This window comes from Anguilla anguilla, chromosome 1 (assembly GCF_013347855.1).
Source record: "Anguilla anguilla isolate fAngAng1 chromosome 1, fAngAng1.pri, whole genome shotgun sequence".
Taxonomy (NCBI): domain Eukaryota; kingdom Metazoa; phylum Chordata; class Actinopteri; order Anguilliformes; family Anguillidae; genus Anguilla; species Anguilla anguilla.
Genome location: NC_049201.1, coordinates 66,825,884 through 66,847,605, shown reverse-complemented (window position 1 = coordinate 66,847,605; position 21,722 = coordinate 66,825,884). Strand labels below are relative to the sequence as shown.

At 40.8% G+C, this 21,722-nt stretch overlaps 1 protein-coding gene across 1 annotated transcript; it reads left to right on the top strand.

Moving 5' to 3' along the window:
• The first annotated feature begins 6,980 nt into the window (after nt 1-6,980).
• mex3a (mex-3 RNA binding family member A) lies at nt 6,981-21,007 on the top strand. The gene is made up of 2 exons (XM_035417763.1): nt 6,981-7,591; nt 12,470-21,007. Exons 1-2 carry the CDS (start codon nt 7,165-7,167, stop codon nt 13,570-13,572), a joined length of 1,530 nt encoding a protein of 509 aa, XP_035273654.1. The 5' UTR covers nt 6,981-7,164; the 3' UTR covers nt 13,573-21,007.
• Nucleotides 21,008-21,722: the final 715 nt, after the last annotated feature.

The window sequence follows — 21,722 nt, the reverse complement described above, 5'->3', positions numbered from 1 at the left end:
AATACTGGGATGTAAACGCAGAGTAGAAGCCAAGGACACAACAGCAACATAGTATTGCATTTAGTTCATCACGGCATTCATGTGAGTCTGTATTTATTTGGCAAAAAATAACAATACATTTTGCTGGATGGAAAAGAAAAAGTTAGAGTTAGCACCCAAGGAAAGCCCAGTGCAAAATAACCCATACAAGGTGGCACACAGCACAACACAAACTGTCTGAACAGTATCTCCAAGTTGATGCTTTCATATGGAAAACTAATGCTTATTACATTCATCATGAGTGGCTCCGTTAGTGCTTTCCATGAACGCAGGCTGGAGCCTTTAGCTGCGACACCACATTAAGTCTGGGTTACTTGCCACGAGAGTATAGCCTTGAACTCTGACTATTGGTTACTGAAAGCTATACTGGTATACTGTAGTGCTGTGATCAGTGCATCAGACAAGGTGACCTAAATATAGGTGTGATTTCAAAGAAAAAGCAGTAAAGGTTGCTCTCATACCCTGGGGTTGTGTGGCTGCTATGCTAGCCATAAAACTGAGCTCTTCACAAATTTCACAAAAAAAAAAGAAGAAAAAAAAAGAAAAACAGACAGAAGCCCAGGAGATTCTAAACAGACTGAACACATTCCAGACAGAATGAACGGCACAAAGAGTACAGTGCAGTGCAGTAAGAGAACTCAATGCTGGTTCCCTAAACATACTGTACATGGACCAGACAAGTGAGCGCTGTGCCACCCACTGTAATCTGACAGAAGCCTTCTCTGAGCTGTTCATATCTACAAGTAGAGCCTCTGCTCAGGCTTTTCCATTGAAAAGGAATTATGCTCAGCGGAAAAACCATGTGATGGTTTGTTACAGTGGGATTTTAAGGAAATTCAGAAGCAATGAAGGCTGTTTAGAAACTAAAAAGTGGTAGAAAAGGGGATTTATTCTAATGAAACATAAGAGTAAGAACTTGTCTTCATTTTCAACTACAGCAGTAATCAAAATCCATCCCAGAGCACAAGGCCCTTGCAGATGAGATTTAGTTATGTGGAGGGATAATCCTCTTCTGTTTATATCTGTGTTCCCTGACATTAAACTGAAGGCAGTTCAAGGGTGAACTGTCCATAAACTGGAGGTGAGAACAGGACTGGGATGGCAGGTATGCCATTAACCAAGTTACAGGTTAGCATATGGGTCGAGCACAAAAGCTAATATAAAAACCTATACTTTTCCTTTTTCAACCAATGGTTTGTTTAAAATGACTGTATTGGTACCATAGTTACCAAAAGAAGAAACTGTTTCCTCTTTAAATAAATATTATATAAACAAACAAGATAACAGTTAGACTCAGTGTTTTATTATACAATTTATCCTCTTACAGAAAAATGATCTGGTTTCAGTCAGCATAATTCTATAAACAGTCGTGATCGGTGATTTGTACAAAAAAAAAAAAAGATACACAGCCTCTCGAAGTGAAACACAAATCCTCAGAGCAGCAGTCAAATTCAGCTATAGTACAAATTCATAACACGGAAACACCACCTGAACTAATACTGTGAGTAAAAACCATTGCAGTATTTTGTTCCATTTGCAACAAAGACTTGGGAGTGCTCCAGTGGAAGCAAAAGGATTCTTTTTTTTCTTTTTTTTGAAGCAGGAGGAACTATTGACTCATTCGCGTGCGGAAAAATAGCCTACGTATCACTGTACAAGGAAAAATGTCGGTTAAAAATATTTTATTTTCCATGTGAATGCTTTAATGTGGCAATATATAATACCAAATTTTGCACCTATGAAGTAGGTGACCATGAAAAGTACATTTTCTAATACGTTCGCTGTAAGTATAACTTACACCCGTGCATGTTTTGTTTATTGGACCAATGCAGTTGCTTTTCCATTTCGAATGGTTTCCAACTTCATAAATGAATTATACAAAAACTATTTTTCTCTTTCCGAAGACAAGTAGCCCCGTCTACAGTAAAGTACCCTACAATAGAGTCCAAAAAAGGGTCGAACTGTTGAAATTTTCGTCTTTCAAAAGTTTCTCTGTCCATTACTTACCGCGTATCTTTACACATAAAACAACGTTTTAAAGGCATCGGCACTTCTGCTTCTGAAGCTGGAATCGAGAACAGCAGCCTAGCTAACTAACGCCACCGAGTGGTGACTAAAAACAACAGCGAAAAAGCAACATGGGTGTTGGTTCAATTTACGTTCTTCTATTTTCGCCATGTATTAGGGTACGCATTTCCGCCATCATCACCGCTACAATGAAAATAAATGAATAAATATGTGCGTCAACTTGTTTGTGTATTTTCGCCACTTGTTTATTTATTTATTTTATTATCTAAGCCTTATGTTTGAAGTAGACATGCACAGTTATATGAAGAACCATAACAGTAGCTCATGAAACAACCAAGCTCACTTTTTACATACACTATGTGCTGGTATGCAAGCTATGAAATCATTGTTATATTATACCATATGATATATTATACACATTTACTGTATTTGAAAAAAAAATTCCCCTTATAATTTCCCCTTGAATCACAACCATCTCATACTTTATATGATCACTCTTTACATTCTATATGATCACTCTATAGCTATATTGTTTTATTAAAGTGTACAGTAAGTTACATAGAATTGATAAATGGTGACTTAAGATGTTATGTTGATTATATCTCTTGTAAATACATAAGAGTTATACATATGAGAACACTCCAAGGTAGGTGACAAAGATAACCCAAGAGATTTTTCACGTGTCCAGCATGACAACCGAACCACACCACACGTAACTGTAGTCCCATGATAGTCTTCTAGGAAAAATTCAGTACAAAATATGTTCAATATTTATTTATTTTATTTCTCTAATAGGGCCAAGGATATCCACAACAACATGTAAGCATTGACCCTCCAGTTCAGACCTCAAGGAAATATGGTTTTGCCATGGTCCAGTCTTAGTAAGCTGTTGTCATACATACATACATACATACACACACACACACACATACATACTTCTGCAGGTTCATGCTGTGATTAGGTATGCAAGTCCTGTCAAGGTGCAAAGATGCAATTGCCATTGATCCTACATTCTCACCGTGACCACCCCCCCCCCCCCCCTTATTTATGTACAGATAATCATGAACAGCATATATGGACATAACTGCATTGCTTAAAACAAATACTCGCCAGATTCTGCGTCTGGATACATATTGACAACACCTGTCTCTCTGTAGACCTACATGGCAGTGTGAGGACTGGGGAAAGGTAAGGTGATGATATTTTGAGTCGACATTCAAGGTGTGTCACCACCTGCTTACCAACCCTACTGAGTCACGTTGGTTATCAGCATCCTACAGAGAGAGAGAGAGAGAGAGAGTAAGAGGGAGGGGGAGGGAGAGGGAGAGGGGTGGGGGGGGGGGATAAAAGAATGACCTCATAGCCAAGAAAAACAATGAAGTCATAACCACCTGACTCCTATTCCCAGTTGAGTTTAGCATTCCCACTTGGTACAGAGCTGCGTGTGTGTTTGTGTGCGTGGGAGTGGTGGTGGGGGGATGGGTTGCCTGCATCTGTTGAATATCTAGAGTATAGCCCTCTTCACCCCCCCCCCCCCCCCTTTTTTCAATTAGGGTGTGGCCTACTATTGTGAATTCACACTCTGCCCACCACCATTGCAATCAAATTTAGAAAATGTCAATCACCCTGAAATGAGACTATTTTCAGTGGTGTCTGACTATAAGGAGACCCACTTAACCACTTGACTCACCACATTTATTCATCCATGCATTAAACCAGTAAAAATTTGTTTGTTCATTCACAAAGTTATCAATGTTTCATTGATAAACTACCCAAATAAACAGATTCATAAAAATGAAGTGAACTAATTAAGGCAACTAGAGTTTCTCAAACCTTGTTTCACACCATAGAATAAAATAGGAAACATAATGGCACATCATATTGAACCCTATCCTTAAGCACATGTATAATACAAGCTTACAGTTCACCTGTACAGGTGAGGAAAATATGACAGAACCCCCAGGCTAGGACTGAAGACACCAGCATAATTTCACTGGCCAGCATCACCCACAATATGAAACTGACAGCCTCAGAGTAGGCTGATCATGAAGGTGCATTTCCTGGAATTCCATAAAATTCTTAGGACGGAAGGAATAATATTGATCATACCACACCATTGATCATTCTCTTCTTTCGGAGTCTACGATGATACCACACCAGGAATAAGTAGATGCAAACCATGCTTTGGGATAAGATATTAACCCATGATCAGCAGTCACTGACTCATTCGTTTTTTGCCTACCATTACAGTCACTAATGAGTCTCAGTGATGAGCATCAGACTAGAATGTTTTGACTTGTGGAAAGAGGGACCATACTTCAGGTCCATGTGTATTCACAGGAGATGGTCTGTCAAACATCCAGAACTGATTTACCTCAACAGAGAGATAAAGAAAGTCCCCCCACCCCCACAGACACATACACACACATATACATCAACAGATTGTCAGATTAAAGAACCAGAATAAGGAGGTGTACCGAGTAAGGAAAATATAAGAACACCCTGACAAACAGACTATAACACACAGACAGACCAGAATGAATGAGAAATGTTATCCATTATCCATACACTCCATTGATCGATGCAAGGTTCCCTGCAGATGCCATTAGTGGAGGGAGATGACCTTTTGGACACACTAACACTGTGTGACTAAGAACTTGGCTCTTTTCCAGCATCTGGCCCACAATCCCTGTCATTGCCACACCCCTTGCAGTCCCTTCACCTCCCCTGCCCCCTTTCCTAGCAAGAGTGTTGCTATTGATGATGCAGCTTGATCTTCCCAGGTGGAAAAGGGTGGGATAGGCATCAAGGTACTGTAGGTAGAACCAATAAACATGTAATCCCAGCCACCTTGGCATTGATCCCCATACTGCACACTTTTGGAAATCTCAGGGGGACCTGTTCCTAATAAATGCCTGGAACATGTGTCTAGACATACACAATCTAGACACAAATGTTTCTAGATTGTGTACACCTGAACTGTTTACAAGCATTATATCTGAAAGAACCCAGCATTCCTCTTGGAATGGAACACATTTTATATTGCCTCATCGCAGTACACAACTGTAGAGCATCACAGAGATGATTTTTTGTAATTTGGTCATTGTTCCACAGAATGTTAGGAAAAGGATGCAAAAAGCATGACTGTCCATGAGATTAACTTGGACTCCTGTAGAGCAAAATTAACTCAGAGCTTTTTTTCCCACATAAGTGTAATTCACTTAGGCCATAACTCTTTAAATGATCACTCAATCTGTATAAAACTCAGTGCATGTAAGCAACACTGCATTATGTGCCATATATTGAAATACCAAATGGATAAAACGTACACCTATCTATAAAACATTTCTATAATAATAAATGAATTATGTCATATTAGTTAATGTCTGAAGGAAATGGAAAGGAACAGGAAGGACACAATGCCACTGTTTGCACTGAAAGGAACCCCAGCATGCAGTATTGCACTGCCAAAGACCAAAAACGTTGCTGCTGTAACTCAATTAGTAGTTATCATATGAGTCCACTCATTAGAAGTTTAGCAGAGTATGTTCAATTTTAACCAACATGCACAAGAACTACAGTTTTGAAGTGTGTCAGCCAGTGGAAATTATATGGATGACAAATACTGTAAACTGTAACAATTAAAATATGTAATTCAATTATGACTTTCAAATTGGATACTCAAATCCAATGAACTGTTCATGGCCAGTGTGACTTGGGTCAGTAGGCCTACAGTATGGTTGTATTACATTAGAGGCCTCCTAACGATATCGTCAGGGCATATAGCCTACCAGAAACGTTCACAAGAAAAGGTACACAGTACGTGTAGCATCATTATAATTAATTTAATTACCAGCGTCAAAGTAGGTAGATCAGCTGTTTTTATTATTAAGAAAGGACATATTTACATATTTTTTATACAAATGCGCCGCCAGGCGTGGCCTTTCAAAAGCATATTGGCGAGACCAGGACTTCATCGAGCAGAAGTCCTTTGTTCGAGGCATGAACACGAGTCACAAGTACTGCTGAAGATCTGGTTACGGGAAATGGGGAGAATTTTCTCTCTCTTTTTTTTTTGGTATAAATATAGATCACGAGGGGCTGCTTCTGTGGTACTGCAAAGACCACGCAGACAACTCCCTCCCCTTCTCTTCAAATAGTCCCACTCTCACACACCTCCCTCAGTTGGCTACAACATAACCGGGGATAGCACCAGCGCAGTGACCTGCTACAACCTCAATGCATTTTATAATGATGGCCAGACAGGGGTGGGGCGGCCGGCGTGTTTCACCTCTGTGGTGTTCGCTTGTCACGCTATACCTTTAGCACTAAATAGCCTAACCTATGACATACATTGATCCGTAACTGAAAGCCATTTACAGCAAAACAAAAATAACATCAATCACTATTTCAACAAAATTGTAGCCCACACAATAAGCGAGCCATTCCAATAGACAAAAACAAGTTATTCCCAACATAGGCTGTCCCTCTAAAACCTAGACCCCTGCTTCGTTATTTTTTCGGAATGGCTAGTTGGCTACTTCAGTCTGCTCTGACGACTTACTGCCGAATCAACAAAACATGAATCCTCTCCGAATTTCAATACACGACAAGCTCTACCTTTTGGAACTTTGCGTTGTCATTGTAGTCTCGCATTGCACTGAAACAAGACCATTTTAGAATGAGCAGAACACGCGAGACACAGCGAGGATGGCACAATATTTCTGCAGCAAGCTACCTACTTGAAAGGAATACACGGTGGTTGCTTTTTTTGCAGCTGCAGCGGGGTTTGCAACCTGAGACGGTCTGGTAAAATGGGAGGGCTGCTGGATATGTCTTCGGCGAGGAGGGGACGATGTAAACCAGACGGGGTGGAGTTATGAATTTGCCTTGCCCCTTTCTGTGCAGACAGCCCTCGTGCCCCGTTCGCCTTGATTCAGGAGAGAAAGAGAAGGCAGTGGATAGAGAGAAGGGGTTGGTTCATGGGAGGGACTACTGGAAAAGGGGAATTGCAAGAAGGAGGGGGCGGGGAGGCGGCACGGGTGCTGTTTCTCCAGTCTCTTTTCCCTGTCTTTGTCTCACACTCTTTTGTTAGCCATGCCTAGCCTGCTGGTTCTAGCAGGGATCATGGAGAAAAATGGGGGCTACGGCGGGGATCTGGCCGGCTCCGGCTTCGGAAGTGAGGGGCTGCTTGTGCCGCCCGACGAGGAAGAAGACGACTCCCGTGCCCTGAGGGTCGCGCTGGGCCAGTTGTCGCTGTTGGGTCTTGGGGAAGCCGAGGACGGCGGCGGGGCTCCCACTACTGGAACACTAGACCGGAGTAACAACAACAATAACCACCACCACAACAACCACACCAACAGTGTTGGAGGAGGTGGGGAGACTGGGCTTTTGCCAGGGAAGAGCAAGTTATGTGTCCTGTACGATGGTTCCTCAGCTGAAACGAAAGGACGCGGCTGTAACATTACCGAATGTGTCCCTGTGCCCAGTTCTGAACATGTGGCCGAAATAGTAGGGAGACAAGGTAAAGACAACACAAAAATGTTTGATTCAAACTTAATGTAAATGATGTAACAGGCTAAATCTTTCGTAGCTATAAACGTAGCTGTGCGTGGGAAGACTCAGATGATATCTCGTGGTATTGATATAGAAAAGGGAGTGGTAGCCTATTTCTTTTTGTTTTGTTCTTCTGTACGTGGCTTTCACTCACCACAGCCATTACCACCTTACAGTTTTCCACTCTTTGTGTGTATCTCATCCAGTTAAACTGCAACAAAAAGAGTGGTTTAAGTGCTACTAATTGATTTTTGAAATTGTGCATCCAGTACTTTTGATCAACGACTGGCAAACGTGCGTACACACGCACACACACTGTAAGGCACGCGCTTGCTTCCTTTGTCGTGTGTACCCGCGAGACTATTTCAAATCACTCAAAGTGCTGCTGGTAGCCGGGGCATGATGATTATGAAGTGTCTGAAAGCCCACTCTTTTCACTTTCCGTTACTGTTTGCTGTGTTTTGATACCTTTGTGATATTCAAATTGTCATTCTCATTTCGACCCATTTCAGTCCTGTTAATTGTTTTCATTGTTATCTCTTCATCGGTCAAATGACGAGTGCCTGCCGTTACTTTATTACTGTAGCCATTCTTGAATACAAGTTAACTTTGTCGCAAAATGATATAATTTGCCGCTAAATAGTTGAATCTGTAGTTGGTAACACGCATTGTTTATCGTGGTCTCGAGAAATATTAGTTTTTTGCTGCTGAATTTGAATGAATGTCATTTTATAGCTTTTCTGTAGTTAGGAAAGGGATAGGCTGACGGTTGTCTTCTTTTCATAAGACCGGTTGACCGTTGATCATTTTAGCGCTCAGTTAGACTTCGCTAAATTGCAACTGCTATGGAAAAAAGGTGTGAAGCGGTGAAAACTTATTAGCAGATGGACAGGTACTCAAATGAACACTCCCATGACCAATGGCAATATTAGTTCCCAGTTCTGAAGTTGATGTAGTGCATACCCTAGCTACCTTTGCATATTATATGGACTATGTCGTGATTGTAGAAGTGCACTCGGATCGGCTGGCTTTCTTTACAGTCAGCTTGTCATCTTTAGCATGATTTTGGGCCCATGGAAGTACAGATCACGTATGAACCTTGCACTGTGAACTGGTTTTTGTGTGGGCTTGGCGTTGAAGCGACTGGGGGTTGTGGAGAAGGGCTGGGGCTTTGAGGGGTTCCTGAATATTCAAGAGGAGTCACGCCCAGTACCCCAGCACAAGAGCCTATTTCTCATAATGGTACCTTTTTAAAGATTTGGAAATTAATGGGCTCAAAACTTTGTGTGAATGCAGATGCAGCACAAAATAATACATAGTAAGGTCATGTTTAGTTTTGTGTCATACTTCTGTCTTCCAGTGCAACACTTGCGCATCCGGAGAGTTTGTAGTGAAGCTTGCATGGTAATGGAGTAACAGTGCAGTCGTAGGGTGGATTCAGAGGGCACAAGTGTTGCAGAGCTCTTTGCTCTGACTGAGAACTGCTGACTTGCTGGATTTGGCATGAGCTCCTTATCAACATCAATATCCTAGTAGTTAGTTCAGTTTCAAATTATTCCTCTGCATGTGCATGAAGTTTTTGTTAGCTTTACCTCAGCAGATGAATATGTTTTTTTAAACCTTTCTTTCAATGTATTTCTTATGGATGCTGTATTTTACATTTTATTGCCAGAGCTGTATTTCATGTTGTATGTATGGGTGGCCAGCTCAACATCTTATTATTGCTCCTAAATACTGGATGATGGATATCTGCCCAAACTCAGTTAATTGTTGACTTACTTAAATTGCACTATAACACATATGTCTGTGTAGACAACTTCATGATCTATGGTCTATGGTATGAAAACACCTTAGCAAATGCAGTGGCGACCTCATGAGCCTGTGATGATCCGTTATTTGTGATTATGAATGTGCCTTTCAAAAGCTGCTGCCATCCCCTCAGCTCATAGAACATTACATCACCTCAGCGGTTGCTGGTGATCTTTTGTTACCCTCCCCTCAGGTCTCACAGTTCAGATCTTAGGAGTCCTGCTGGAGAAGTGACAGTTTAACTGAAATATTAGCATTTCTTTAGAGTATGGGTCGTACCTTTCAATGAGCACACCAGATGCTTCTACGCTTTATTCAGGTGCTGCTCTTGAATTGACATGAATTATTTAACACTTTCTCTTCCTGTTTTATTTTTTCTGGCTGATAGTACTAATTCTGTTGAATTCTGTGATACCTCATATTGCCTTCATTGATATGCACCAGGTCTCCTGAAAACAACAGCATTTGCTAAACATTTGTACTTAAAAAAATCAGCAGCTCACACAGTTTTAGACTACATTGTGTAAACAAACTTTCTCTTGATGGGAAGATGTTGATTTATTGTGATGATTGTTATGTTTAATTGGAATTTGATCAATTTATTATTGCCTTCAGTAGACACTGGCCTTATTTAAGGTGTTCATTGAATAAGCAGACTATAAGAAACCGTAGGGATGTACTTGTGTGTGAGTGAGTGCGGTGTTTCCAAGCCGTTGGGTTTGTCTTTAACCAGCATTGCTCTCGTGTCAATGAGTAAAAGGGTGATACAAATTTGGAGTGAATACAGTCATTTAGAAATTTTTGTAGCGATAGTAAAAATGAATATTCAAAGCCTGTTAAAAGATTCCTTTAATATCTTTGCCACATAACGCTGCTCATTAAATATATGATTATAGATGTAGTTAGAGGGGTGTTGTCCACATTTGTCGAGTTAACTGATGGAGGAAATCCCACAATGCTTTGCAGTGCTAACACCTACTCCTTTGCTGTGGTTCTGCCCTGTGCTTATGAATGGCTCTCAGCAGTGAGGGGAAGCATTGGCTCAGTGCTGGGGAAGGAGCTCTCGCTGACAGATGCCTAATCCAGCATGTTTGCCTCTGATGTCACGGTGTGCGGCGGTCCACCAGGGACGCAAGCTGTGATGTGTCATGCGAAGTGGCCTCTGCAACAGGGATAATCCTCACAGGGTCCCCATCGATAGAATCTGGCTGGCTGTCCAGACCTAGGCCTAAATGGGACGTGTGGTGGACCACACCTGCTGGCCTCTCGCATCCTATGGGTCCGCAATTAGACTCGCTTCGCTGAGTGGTAATATTTAGTGTTCTTGCTTTGATTGGCTTAAAAATGAAATGATACTGGATCTTTTTCATCCCCGCCCCAGGACGCCTCTGTCCCATAGCAAGTTCTGTTCTAATGTGACATATTGTTACACTGATGATCAAAGCGCTCAGAATACAGGGGTTCCCCATCAGTGATGCTGCCTTCAAGAAGAAATGTGTTTTTTTTTTTTTTTTTTGTATAAAATATTTTTTAATGGGGTTTGTGTAAATTGGTGTGTATGACACCGCGTGCCGTTAAAACATTGCCTTTTGTTTCTTGTCTGACAAGCCGAGCTAAACGAAGCAGATGGTGTCAATATTAGACTAAAACTGTCACACACTTCACATATTCATATAACTTGATATCACCAAATTTTTTTGCCTATTACAGCACCATTACAGCTACATGGGCTAACCTGGGAGGAAACAATACGATAAATATACAATAAATTATTTGAATAATGGTTGGTCATTTTGTTAGCCCCTGTCGCCCGTACACATTTCTTTTTTGATTTTCTTTTCTTTTTCACATAAAGAGTGGACTGAAATGGGGATGAAAATAATTGGATTAGATTGAGTAGCAGATGGAGAGAATGGTGTCCAGACTCTTTCACGCTATTCACGTAAATTTCTGAATGCGTTAATGTCACGTTCGTTTTCCTGGCCTTCGCGGTCCAACGTTAATTAAACAAACAAACAGTGTAACGTGGAAATGTTGTTTATTATATACAGTATTTCCAGGTTTGAACATTTTTATTTAAAAAAACATACACTCAATTAGTATGAATTTAAAAAATGGCTTTATCTGCTTTGATGGGTGGTCATGTCGAGATGGGAGTAGGTAGCCATCACGCAATGCTAGGTTCAGAATCTGGGGAAAAGGCTTGTGAGGAAGAAGCAGAATTTTCTTTTAGCGGCTGTCCTTATCGGCGTCCATCTCTGAAGTGCTTGTCTTTTTAAATTAAGATTCATATTATCAGGGTTCCTTTGATACCAGTTATGGCCAATTTCAGCCGTTGTCCTTTCTGTCTCCATTGTGAATATGAAAAAGTGGAGTTCAGGTCTTGAGCTTCATACGAAATAACGATACAGAATATTTGATTATGCAAACATTAAACCATAAGATCACAAATCAATTACGCTGGTCAGTAATCATATACTTGGTGACAAAAATGTAGAAAAATCCACAGTTGGCCTCTCATTAATATTCATGAAGGAAACCCTGCATAAAATACAGATAATTCCCTGTCATTATTCATTTTTCTGCCTGAAAGTATGCACGAATGCATATCTCTTTGTAGTGAGTTATTATTTACACAGAAAGAATTGGGAGTTTTGTATCTTGCCTGGGGTAGCGATCAGGGTTGTGTTATTTGAATGTTTCACATGTGGAGCAATGGAAAAAGGCATATCTCTCATATAGCAAGCTGTTTAAATATCTCTGGATGTGGCTCTGAGCCTTTGTGCTGTGGAATAGCACCGGCATTGTTACAAAACACTTGTGTATTTGACGGCACAAGTGTATTTATTGACAGGGTGTAATATGCTGGAAAAAATACAATGACACCACTTCACTAGTGGGTGAAGTGTTCTGTGGGTGTATTAGAAAAGCTTCTTTTTCGGACAGAATCCCGCTCAAGTGCCGAAATTTAAACTGCGGGTTTCTTCACCTTCATTCAAAACCTCTCCTTTTTTTGTACCTCTCTTTTCATCTGTAGGGTGCAAGATCAAAGCGCTTCGGGCCAAGACCAACACCTACATCAAGACCCCGGTGCGCGGCGAGGAGCCGGTCTTTCTGATCACCGGGCGGAAGGAGGACGTGGCGCTGGCGCGGCGGGAGATCATCTCGGCGGCCGAGCACTTCTCCATGCTGCGCGCCTCGCGGAACAAGCTGGGCGTGTCCTTCAGCGGCTCCGCCCCCGCCCCGCTGCCGGGCCAGACCACCATCCAGGTGCGGGTGCCCTACCGGGTGGTGGGGCTGGTGGTGGGGCCCAAGGGCTCCACCATCAAGCGCATCCAGCAGCAGACCTGCACCTACATCGTCACGCCCAGCCGCGACCGCGACCCCGTCTTCGAGATCACCGGGTCGCCAGGCAACGCCGAGCGCGCCCGCGAGGAGATCGAGGCCCACATCGCCTTCCGCACGGGCGGCCTCCACGACCTCAACAACGAGAACGACTGCCTGGGGCCCGAGGTGGGGAACGGCGGGGGCCTGGAGAGCCGGCTGCAGCAGGTGTGGGGGCTACAGGCTGGCCCCCGCAAGCCGCTCACCAGCAGCTACCGCCAGAACTTCCCGGACGGCGTGGTGGGGGGCGGCGACGGAGGGGGAGGGGGCGGGGCCATCTACGGCAAGGGCGACTTCCCCAACGCCGGCGAGAAGCCCTGCTCTTACTTCGGGTCCGAGGGGACCCAGTGCTGGGGGGACCCCGACTACCCCAAACAGGTGGCCTTCTACGCGCAGCAGCGCTCCAAGAGCTTCGGCGGGCTGCCGCTGCCCCTCAGCAGACTGTCCCCTGGCCTGGGCGAGCCCTGCGGCGCGCCCGGCTCCGCCCCCTCGCCCCACTCGCAGGCCCGCCGCGCGCACAGCGAGCCCATCTCCGCCAGCGCCGCCTTTCCTGGCCGGCTGCCCGTGGCGGACTCCCCGCCGGCCGCCGCGCGGGACTGCATGACCTGCTTTGAGAGCAAAGTGACCGCCGCCCTGGTGCCCTGCGGCCACAACCTCTTCTGCATGGAGTGCGCCATCCGAATATGTGAGCTGAGCCACCCTGAGTGCCCCGTCTGCCACACGCTGGTCACGCAGGCCATCCGAATATTCTCCTAAAGCCCGCCCGCCTTTGTTATGCTTTTTATCCTCATTTTTTTTATCAAATATTTTTTCTATGATTATTTTATGATTTATTTTCCAGAAGATATAAACAAAAACAAAAAAAATGAACAAGCAGATATTTTAGAGCGCTGCTTGATTTAATAAAAAGTATCAAATATTTTTTCATTTTTTCTTTTTATATATTTTATAAAAGGTTTGTTTATTGAAAATATAGTGCTTAGCTTTTTGTTTTCCTGCTACTGTTTTATGATTACGGTATACGGTAAGGGGCGTTATAGCAAGGAGAAATAATGTGAACATTTATTTTCGTTATGATTTTTAAGTAATCAGGAATGGATTTTATTAGGAAGGATGAACAAGACCCGGCTGGTTTTGTCAACTGGTTTCCTTTAGAAAATGTGCAGATCTGCTTAGTAAATTTTGTCTGTGCAGGAAAAAAATACTGAAAGAATAGAGGCAGTTCTCCACTGAATTAGGTAAAGTGAATGCTAAGTTGTATGTAGAAAACTTTACTGGCAAGTGCTGGAGAACCATAAAATATTAATCGTGTGGTTTTTACCTGTGTTATGCAGGCATTCAGGAGGTAAAGGCCAGTAGCTTTGGCACCCTTCCAGAGTGATTTCCCATTACCAAGTCCTCTCTGAACCTTTTTAATACCGATTAGCTTAATTGTTCAGTCGTCTCAAGAGCTCAGATTTATGGAGAACGTGTGTGTAAACTGTACTGTACGACGTGAAGAAGTCTCACTAGAATGGTTGTGTAGGTTTGAATTTGGGGTGTTCTACTTAATTATGGTGCGTAAAAATGAGCGTTTCTACCCAGAATAAATAGTTCAGGAGCGTGTGCTCCTCACCCAGTCCTTACACCTGCGCTCAAACGGCAGCGAGCGCTGTCCCTTTAAGGTCTCTAAGGTCTCTGAGGTCCGGGCCCGTACTGTCAGAGCAGGTGTCTCAGTGTGGACTGGAGATGTCACCCTAAACTGGAGTTCTCTTCCCTCTTTTTGAAATTCTTTTTTTCTGTCAGAGCAGCCAACCCACTGGGTCTTTTAGCATATTGTTCAGGTGGAGTGAGGGTTCGGGCCATAGTCCCCCCCCCCCTTTTGAGAATGAGTGAAATGACAGGCCAGGTGCAGACTGTGGGGGACCCGTCGCCTTGGAGCGGATGGGGAGGCGGGCCCGCCCATGGCCACAAGCGTATTCCTCAGTGGGGCGAACCCCCCCAAGTCCCCCCCCCAATCCCCACATCTCACGCACAGAAGGCCAGTCTGGGTGCAGCTGGGCGGGTAGAACCCCTCCCTACACTGCTGCACAGGGCTATTCCCAATGGGGAACGGGGAACTCCTTTGTCCTGAGATACACAGAGGCTTTGAGTGCAGAGGTTTCAAATTAAAAGCCGTGCTGGTGCTGATTATCTAGCATAAAGAAAATCAAATGTCTGGAACATTTGTTTGTTAATATCCATTAAACCCAATATTTTGGGAATTGTGTCCTGTTAAATAAAGAATAAATAGAACCGTGTCTTAAATACTGGATTGAAAAATGTCAGTTTTACCAGCATCAGTATGTAAATTGTACTGTAAATTTGCTCTTGTTTTGAATTCATCTTTAAAGAGAGATTTTAAGACCTGATAAGGCTAGAGATGAATAGTAAGTGTGATATTTTGAGTACTGACTCTCGCCTAACTTGGGGGTAAGCCTGAGAGAGAGAGAGAGAGAGAGAGAGAGAGTGTGGATCGAAGTTTCCATTGAGCTGGCCTGAATGCCGGCCTCCTGCAGCTGCCCCCTCAGAAACGGCCGGTGGGATGTAAAGACCTGCGGCCAATGGCAGGCCGGCCCCAGGCTGCGGGATGAAATCAGACGATTCTAATTGACAGGGGAACCTTGGAGACGCCCCATTTAGCCACCACTCAGCCTGAATCAAATTACACACTCTCTGCTCGCCTCGTGCCCAGATGGGGCGTTTAAGAAAGGGGGGGGGGGGGGAGAATTAAAACCGTTGGGGTGAAAAAAGGGGCATATTTTTTGGGAATGGCTGCTCTGGAGAAGAAAAGAACATGCACAAGGCTGTTTTTGAGAGTGGACAGGGACTTAAATACACTTGCCAAGGGGAGGAGACCGAAGTGTGCTGTCTATCTGCAGTGAGCATTGTGCTTCGGTTAAAATAATTTTAGTGATGAATAGGGGTTTTTTCAGTGCTTTTTTCTTCATAAAGCTTAATGTTAATAAGAAGGAAAAACAAAATGGCTCCGGAAGTCAACAATTGTGCAGGAAAGAGACAAAGAAAAGCAAAAGGCTTGTTTAAATAAATGGCCAAAAAGAACATTAAGGGTAAATCGTTTCAGGATTAGATTGAATAGACGCCCAGCTTGATGTGTGAAAGTTGTCTTGCGGTCATCCACAGAAACTCCCAGAACAGGCTCAGTCAAAGATGAAACGTACACTTATTTATATCTGTAGGATGGGCTACCTATGAAGGTCTTACAAGCAAAATAAATGATATTATTCTTTTTTGTATTAAATGTGTTTAGTTATAAACAAAGCAAAAAAAATTTTTGTTTTGGACAGAATTATCAGGCATTTTGATACTATAAAAATATTTTCCGTTCATGTCTGAAATTGTACTATGAATTCAAACCTTAATGTAGGTTATGACAGTAGTAACATTGGTGTAAGTTCATCATTGCAGGTTATTGCCAAGGCATGTAGTGCTTTGGATGAATGGCCCGTAAGAAACAGAATATTTCACGCATATGAACAAGAATGTCTTAATAAATTTGGGGTGGGTGTGACTCGAGCTGACTAAACCTGAGACCATGCAAATTTACTTAAAAAAGCACCTTATTACATTGGAAATTCACATATATATGAATTTATATCTATTTATATCTCACTGAAACCAAACTGACCACTTGTTGTGACTGTAGATCCTGTTTACATATTTCAATATATTGATACCTTATCATATGTTTGGTCTTCTGATAAGGCTCTTCATTTAACCAAATAAAATTGACTTTGGGGAATTTGCACTAGATGAGGTATACAGTGGGAGGGGCTACACCAGCCAGTAACATTACATGATTGTCTCAAAGCTAGGGGATTTTTAGGGCCTATGCTGGTGCTTTGTAGTACAGCATATATGTTTACAATTGGTAAACCCATATATAAAGCTATATTGTTAGGTAGATTTTTGTTTTTACCAATTGAAAATTAGCTCCCTTTTTTATACCAACACACAGGTGTGGTTTTAACTGTCTCCTTTTCAGCTCTGTCCACCCACCCACCCCAATGGTAAAAATTAAAGAATGTTCGTATGTATGTATAGTCAGTCTGTAGATGTGAATCTATAGATTAAACAGCTACGGCTATGATTTTATTTAAAATTAATTGAATGAATCAATTTATTTAAATATTTATTTGACATTATTTTGATAATTGACGCTTCAGCAGAAGTTCCTTTGTTTTAAGTGTTCTTTAAATGCATATACACACATGCACGTGTTTAAGTTTTAGAGGAACAGTTTAGTCCATGCTGAAACAATAGTTCAATTTTTAAAATCGGCCAGAACAGAATTGTAGGTTATATTGACTAAGCAGACTGCTAAATTCTTTAGTATGTATTGTGGTCTTTTAACATTTCAGTTTTAATTATCCACGTTCACAAAATGAAATGTATAAAAAACAATATTTTTCTAAAATGCAAAAAAATCCCATGTAATAAATGCAATCAGGTTCTTTCTGTGTGTATTTAAAAAAAAAGCAATAATTAAAATTGTACCTAGAAATGTAATCAAATGTAATTTCAGTAAGCACTTAAATTTTTACTTTTAAATCCCAGAGCATGTAGACCAAGACTTCTATGGGTTCAAATATTTGTTACACAGCTTGCTTGAACCATCCTATAAATGTAGTTCTGAAACATATGAGGACCATCCAGGACCTTATACATTTGCAGTTGAACAGTTGCTGCACCGCATGTGACTCAACACATCATATACTTACGCCAAAACCGTGAAACATAACAGGCATTGTTGCTGAAGTCTGGTCAGTTTTCTTTTCATATTCACTGTGGTTTAGAAAACCATTATTTCATTCATCAATTTTCGACTCATCAATTTTTAGTCAATATCTTAATAGTGCACAACTGTAAAATGGAAAACCTGTTATCTTTAGAATGTATGTGTTCTTTCTCTTTTGCATACGTTGCCATTTTAAAGTATATATTTTTTCCACTACTCTACCCTAATGTTAAGACATCATAAATGTGCAGCAGTGGCAGAGGTTATGATGTAGCAGGAATGGCTTGACTGGTGGAACCTGACAGTTAGCTGTTTTCCATGTATTATTGTTCGAAACACGAAGTGTTTTCCAAATGTATTTTAAGAGATTATCTTAACCACACCTTCAAGCAAGTGTCGTTTCCACTTGCTTGACAGTGAGGTAATGAACTAAAGTGTGTTACTTTAAGATCCCTTCCCACTTATTGCACTGGGCTGCTACTCCTCTTTGGCAGTTTTTAAACAGTGAAGAGCCTTTTAAATCTTTATAGGGAGACTTTTTAGTGAACAAACGTCCCTTTAAAGTTAATATATTACACAACTGTGATCACAGATCAGAATTGCACTGTTAAATGGAACAATTAAATGATAGCAATTGAGGAATTTCTTGTTTCCCTTGGTAGATGTTAAAGTTTGTACAAAACGCAAACAGGACAAGACCAGAGCAAGGTGAATGCAATGTGATTGATGATTACAGAGGGCTTCCTCGCTCTTTCATTTGCTGACAGCCTTTCCCTTACTCCAGCGACCAGAGGATATCGATGCCTGGTTAAAGTATTGAGCCAAACGTAACACTTTCTTTTTTTTTAAAGTAGCATTTATTAAACATTTATTATGCTGTATTTACTCAAATTTAGGCTTAAAGATTTATCTGAAATTATAGTAACCATAAGCATATTATGAAAATATATCTCAGTGTTTCAGCTCAAAAATATTTTGTGTAGATGACTTATGAGTACTTAACCATTCTTTATACTATTGCTATAACTTATATATGAAGTCCTCCTTATCCTTGGTTGGAAATACTAGAATATTAAATGTGAATGATGGTAGCCAAAGAGTAAACTGTTAAAATAAAAACTAAAAAGGATAAATCATTTTGACTTGTAGTAATTATTAAATCTTAAGTTTAAGATTTCTACATATGTACTTTACCTAATACCTTTACCTTTACCTAAGTCTAATAATGGAATTATCTTTCATAAAATGTTAGGCTCAAAGGGAGGTGGCTAAGACCAGAAAATCCAGTTATGTTCTGATTTCTCGATTTCAGAAGTTTTTCAGCTCCAGTCAGATATTCTTGTCTGTGGTGCTTTTATAAATAGAATCTCTCCCATAATGGCATATTACTTTTTGTCTTTTTTTCTACCCAGCACCTTTTCTGAAAGGCAACAGAAAATAGTATATACCTGCAGCATCACTATTATCTCCCAAAGAGGCCAAATATAGATTAAAGATGATGAATTCATAATTAGTATTTAATATTTTAATTCAAGAGAAATTATCCAAACATTTATAGTGGGACTTGTCACTGGTTGTGACAAAAAGATATGTTGATATATTTCATGGCACCTATACACTAAATTAATGTTGGGGAATTTTATCTTCATGATTGTGTTATATTCCATTTAAAATTGGTACTTACTGTAAGGGCTAGGCTTTATCCTCAACCCGTTATGGTAAAATATTAATATTTCACCGTAATACCATTGTTTTCTTCTCCACAAATTTCGATTATTCAATATTAGTCATGTGAATTTCATAAAGATCATTTAACAGGCTGCTCTGAAGTAGTACAATGTTGTCACACAAGGTACTGAGTAATTAACTGGGAAATTTAACGAAACAGAAAACTGGAGGACGATTGATTCAGTTTGCTCCATGTCTTTTCAGGGGAACTATATTAACATTTATTTACTTGTGATGGTATTCTTAATAAATTGATTTACCCAATGAACCCACTCAAGGCTGCATCCCTTTTCAAAGATGAGATATTTCAACCTGTGCTATGAAGCGCAAGTATTCTTCTTTCTCTGTTTGAATGAGCTAATACTCCTCCCTACAAAGTCACCATCATTGCTGTTTTCTTCTTCCATTTGATAGTGTCCTTCACAATCAACCAGACTGTTCTGTTCCCAAACTACACTTCATTCTCTTAACTGATAAGTGAACCCAAACGGCGTGCTCATCAGAATATGTTTCAATACAATCAAGTACCCCTAATCTGTGATTTAAGAGTGACTGTAAATGATGACTGAAGTAAAGCAGAGTAGTTATTCAAATCCATTTCACCTTCCAGATAAGGTTTGCAAGATGCACATTTGGATGTAAAAACATCTACCCCAGCAATGCCCTCCATTTTCCGTTTCTGTTAGACAAGTTATTCCATTTTTTCATATTTTGTTTTTGTTGTGGTTGACACGGTAGTATGTGAGGTTTCACTGCAGAAAAAGTTTGGGTGCTTCCGCTTAACATTTTCAGGAAGCAGCTGAAGAGACAAAGTCTTTCTACAGTTTCTTATATTCTATTTTGCTAGCATGGGTCATTATTTCATATGAAGATGGGGGAAAAGTCAGTATCAATGTTATTTATGAAAATTTTAAAAAGAAGTAAACATATTTATGAGTAACCTCAACATTTTGTTTTTTAATAACAAATACAAAAAAGTTAATATATTTGTAAACGCATGAAGCTGGTTTCTAGTAAAATTATAAAAAAAAAATCAAAAAGTTTTATTTATCAAGGTTAAAGAAATAGCTCACACTTCAATGTTACAGGATTGAGGGGTTACATGTCTCCCCCATGGTTTATAATTTAACGTCAGCAACACAATATTCTAACAGACATTGCAATCAGTGCAGAATTTTGATGAAAAAGTGATACATTTATCAGACTTGGCGGCCTTTTATATTATCCCAGAGTGTGCCGTTTGTGCTTTGTGTCCTGTGCTCCTCTCAGTACATTTCTTGGTTTAAGTTAAAATGGTGAACAAACAAAGGATTCCTGTCAGATTTAACTGAAACAATGCTCTAGAGCAATCTAGCTTAAATAGATAAATAAGTCATTAAAAAAACCTTTAACAATTAGTCTTTCAGTGAACCAAAAATAGATTGCATTATGTTTCTTTATTGTAAAAGGATATTATTGAAACTTTATATGAAAAGGGTGCCAATTTGACTTTGGTGAACATTCCAGTCCATTTTATGTCCTGTTTTTTTTTTTTTTTTGCTCTAATCAAAACACAGCATTTGCTCTTATTTCAGTACCCAGAATAAGTATCAGTGGGTTAGAGGGAAACGCACACATATTATTCATATACACAGATCCATGCTCACACATATATATCTACTACATGTGATTAATTAAAAAAAAAAACCCAAAACCATCAAGCAATATGTGTGTTTCTGGGAGGGGGAGCATGCACACATGCACACACAAATGAAATTAAGCCTTGATTGTTTCCTTTATTCAGTTGTTATGTGTCATCAGGACTACATTTGGAATGGAAATACACACAGTTCTGCTACAGCATTTCCCAGAAGCTTTTGGATATATATAGATGCAATATGTAGTAGATGTATGGTAGTCTCACGCAAGCATATTCATAACATAACTGTACAATTTTGCATGTTTCTTGTGTCGTCACCTAGACTGGAGAGCAGCTCTGGGCCCTGTGAAGAGACAACAAAAAGGTCTCAAACAAGCAATTTACACACAGGTGTCAGCTGGCTGTTCTTCAATGTAGATTTCCATAGCGGCCAGCCCATTGGCAATGGAGTAGGAGGCGTGGTTTATTTAGAAAGTAACAAATGGCAGCGAGGAGGCCGTTCCAGTCACTCAGTGAGTCTCAGACAGTCTAATTTTGTGAGGGGCGATGGGTACACTTTAAAAGATTTCCTCTGAGAACGAAGATGAAAAATATCGGCTTGGTGATGTCTACCCTCACCTTTTCGATCAAACTCATTTTTTTTCAAAGCATGCAGAGTCAAAGTTCCAAATTGAGTGTACAAACACAGTATGGTAAAGTAACAAAATTTGTGTGAAATTAGTTTCACAAAAGGAAAGGTGAGATTTTCTGGGACTGAAGCTG

Coding starts and splice junctions, on each gene's coding strand:
- mex3a (XM_035417763.1), top strand. CDS start 7,165: ATGCCTAGCCTGCTGGTTCTAGCAGGGATCATGGAGAAAAATGGGGGC. Junction 7,592..12,469: donor CGAAATAGTAGGGAGACAAG/GTAAAGACAACA, acceptor TTTCATCTGTAG/GGTGCAAGATCAAAGCGCTT.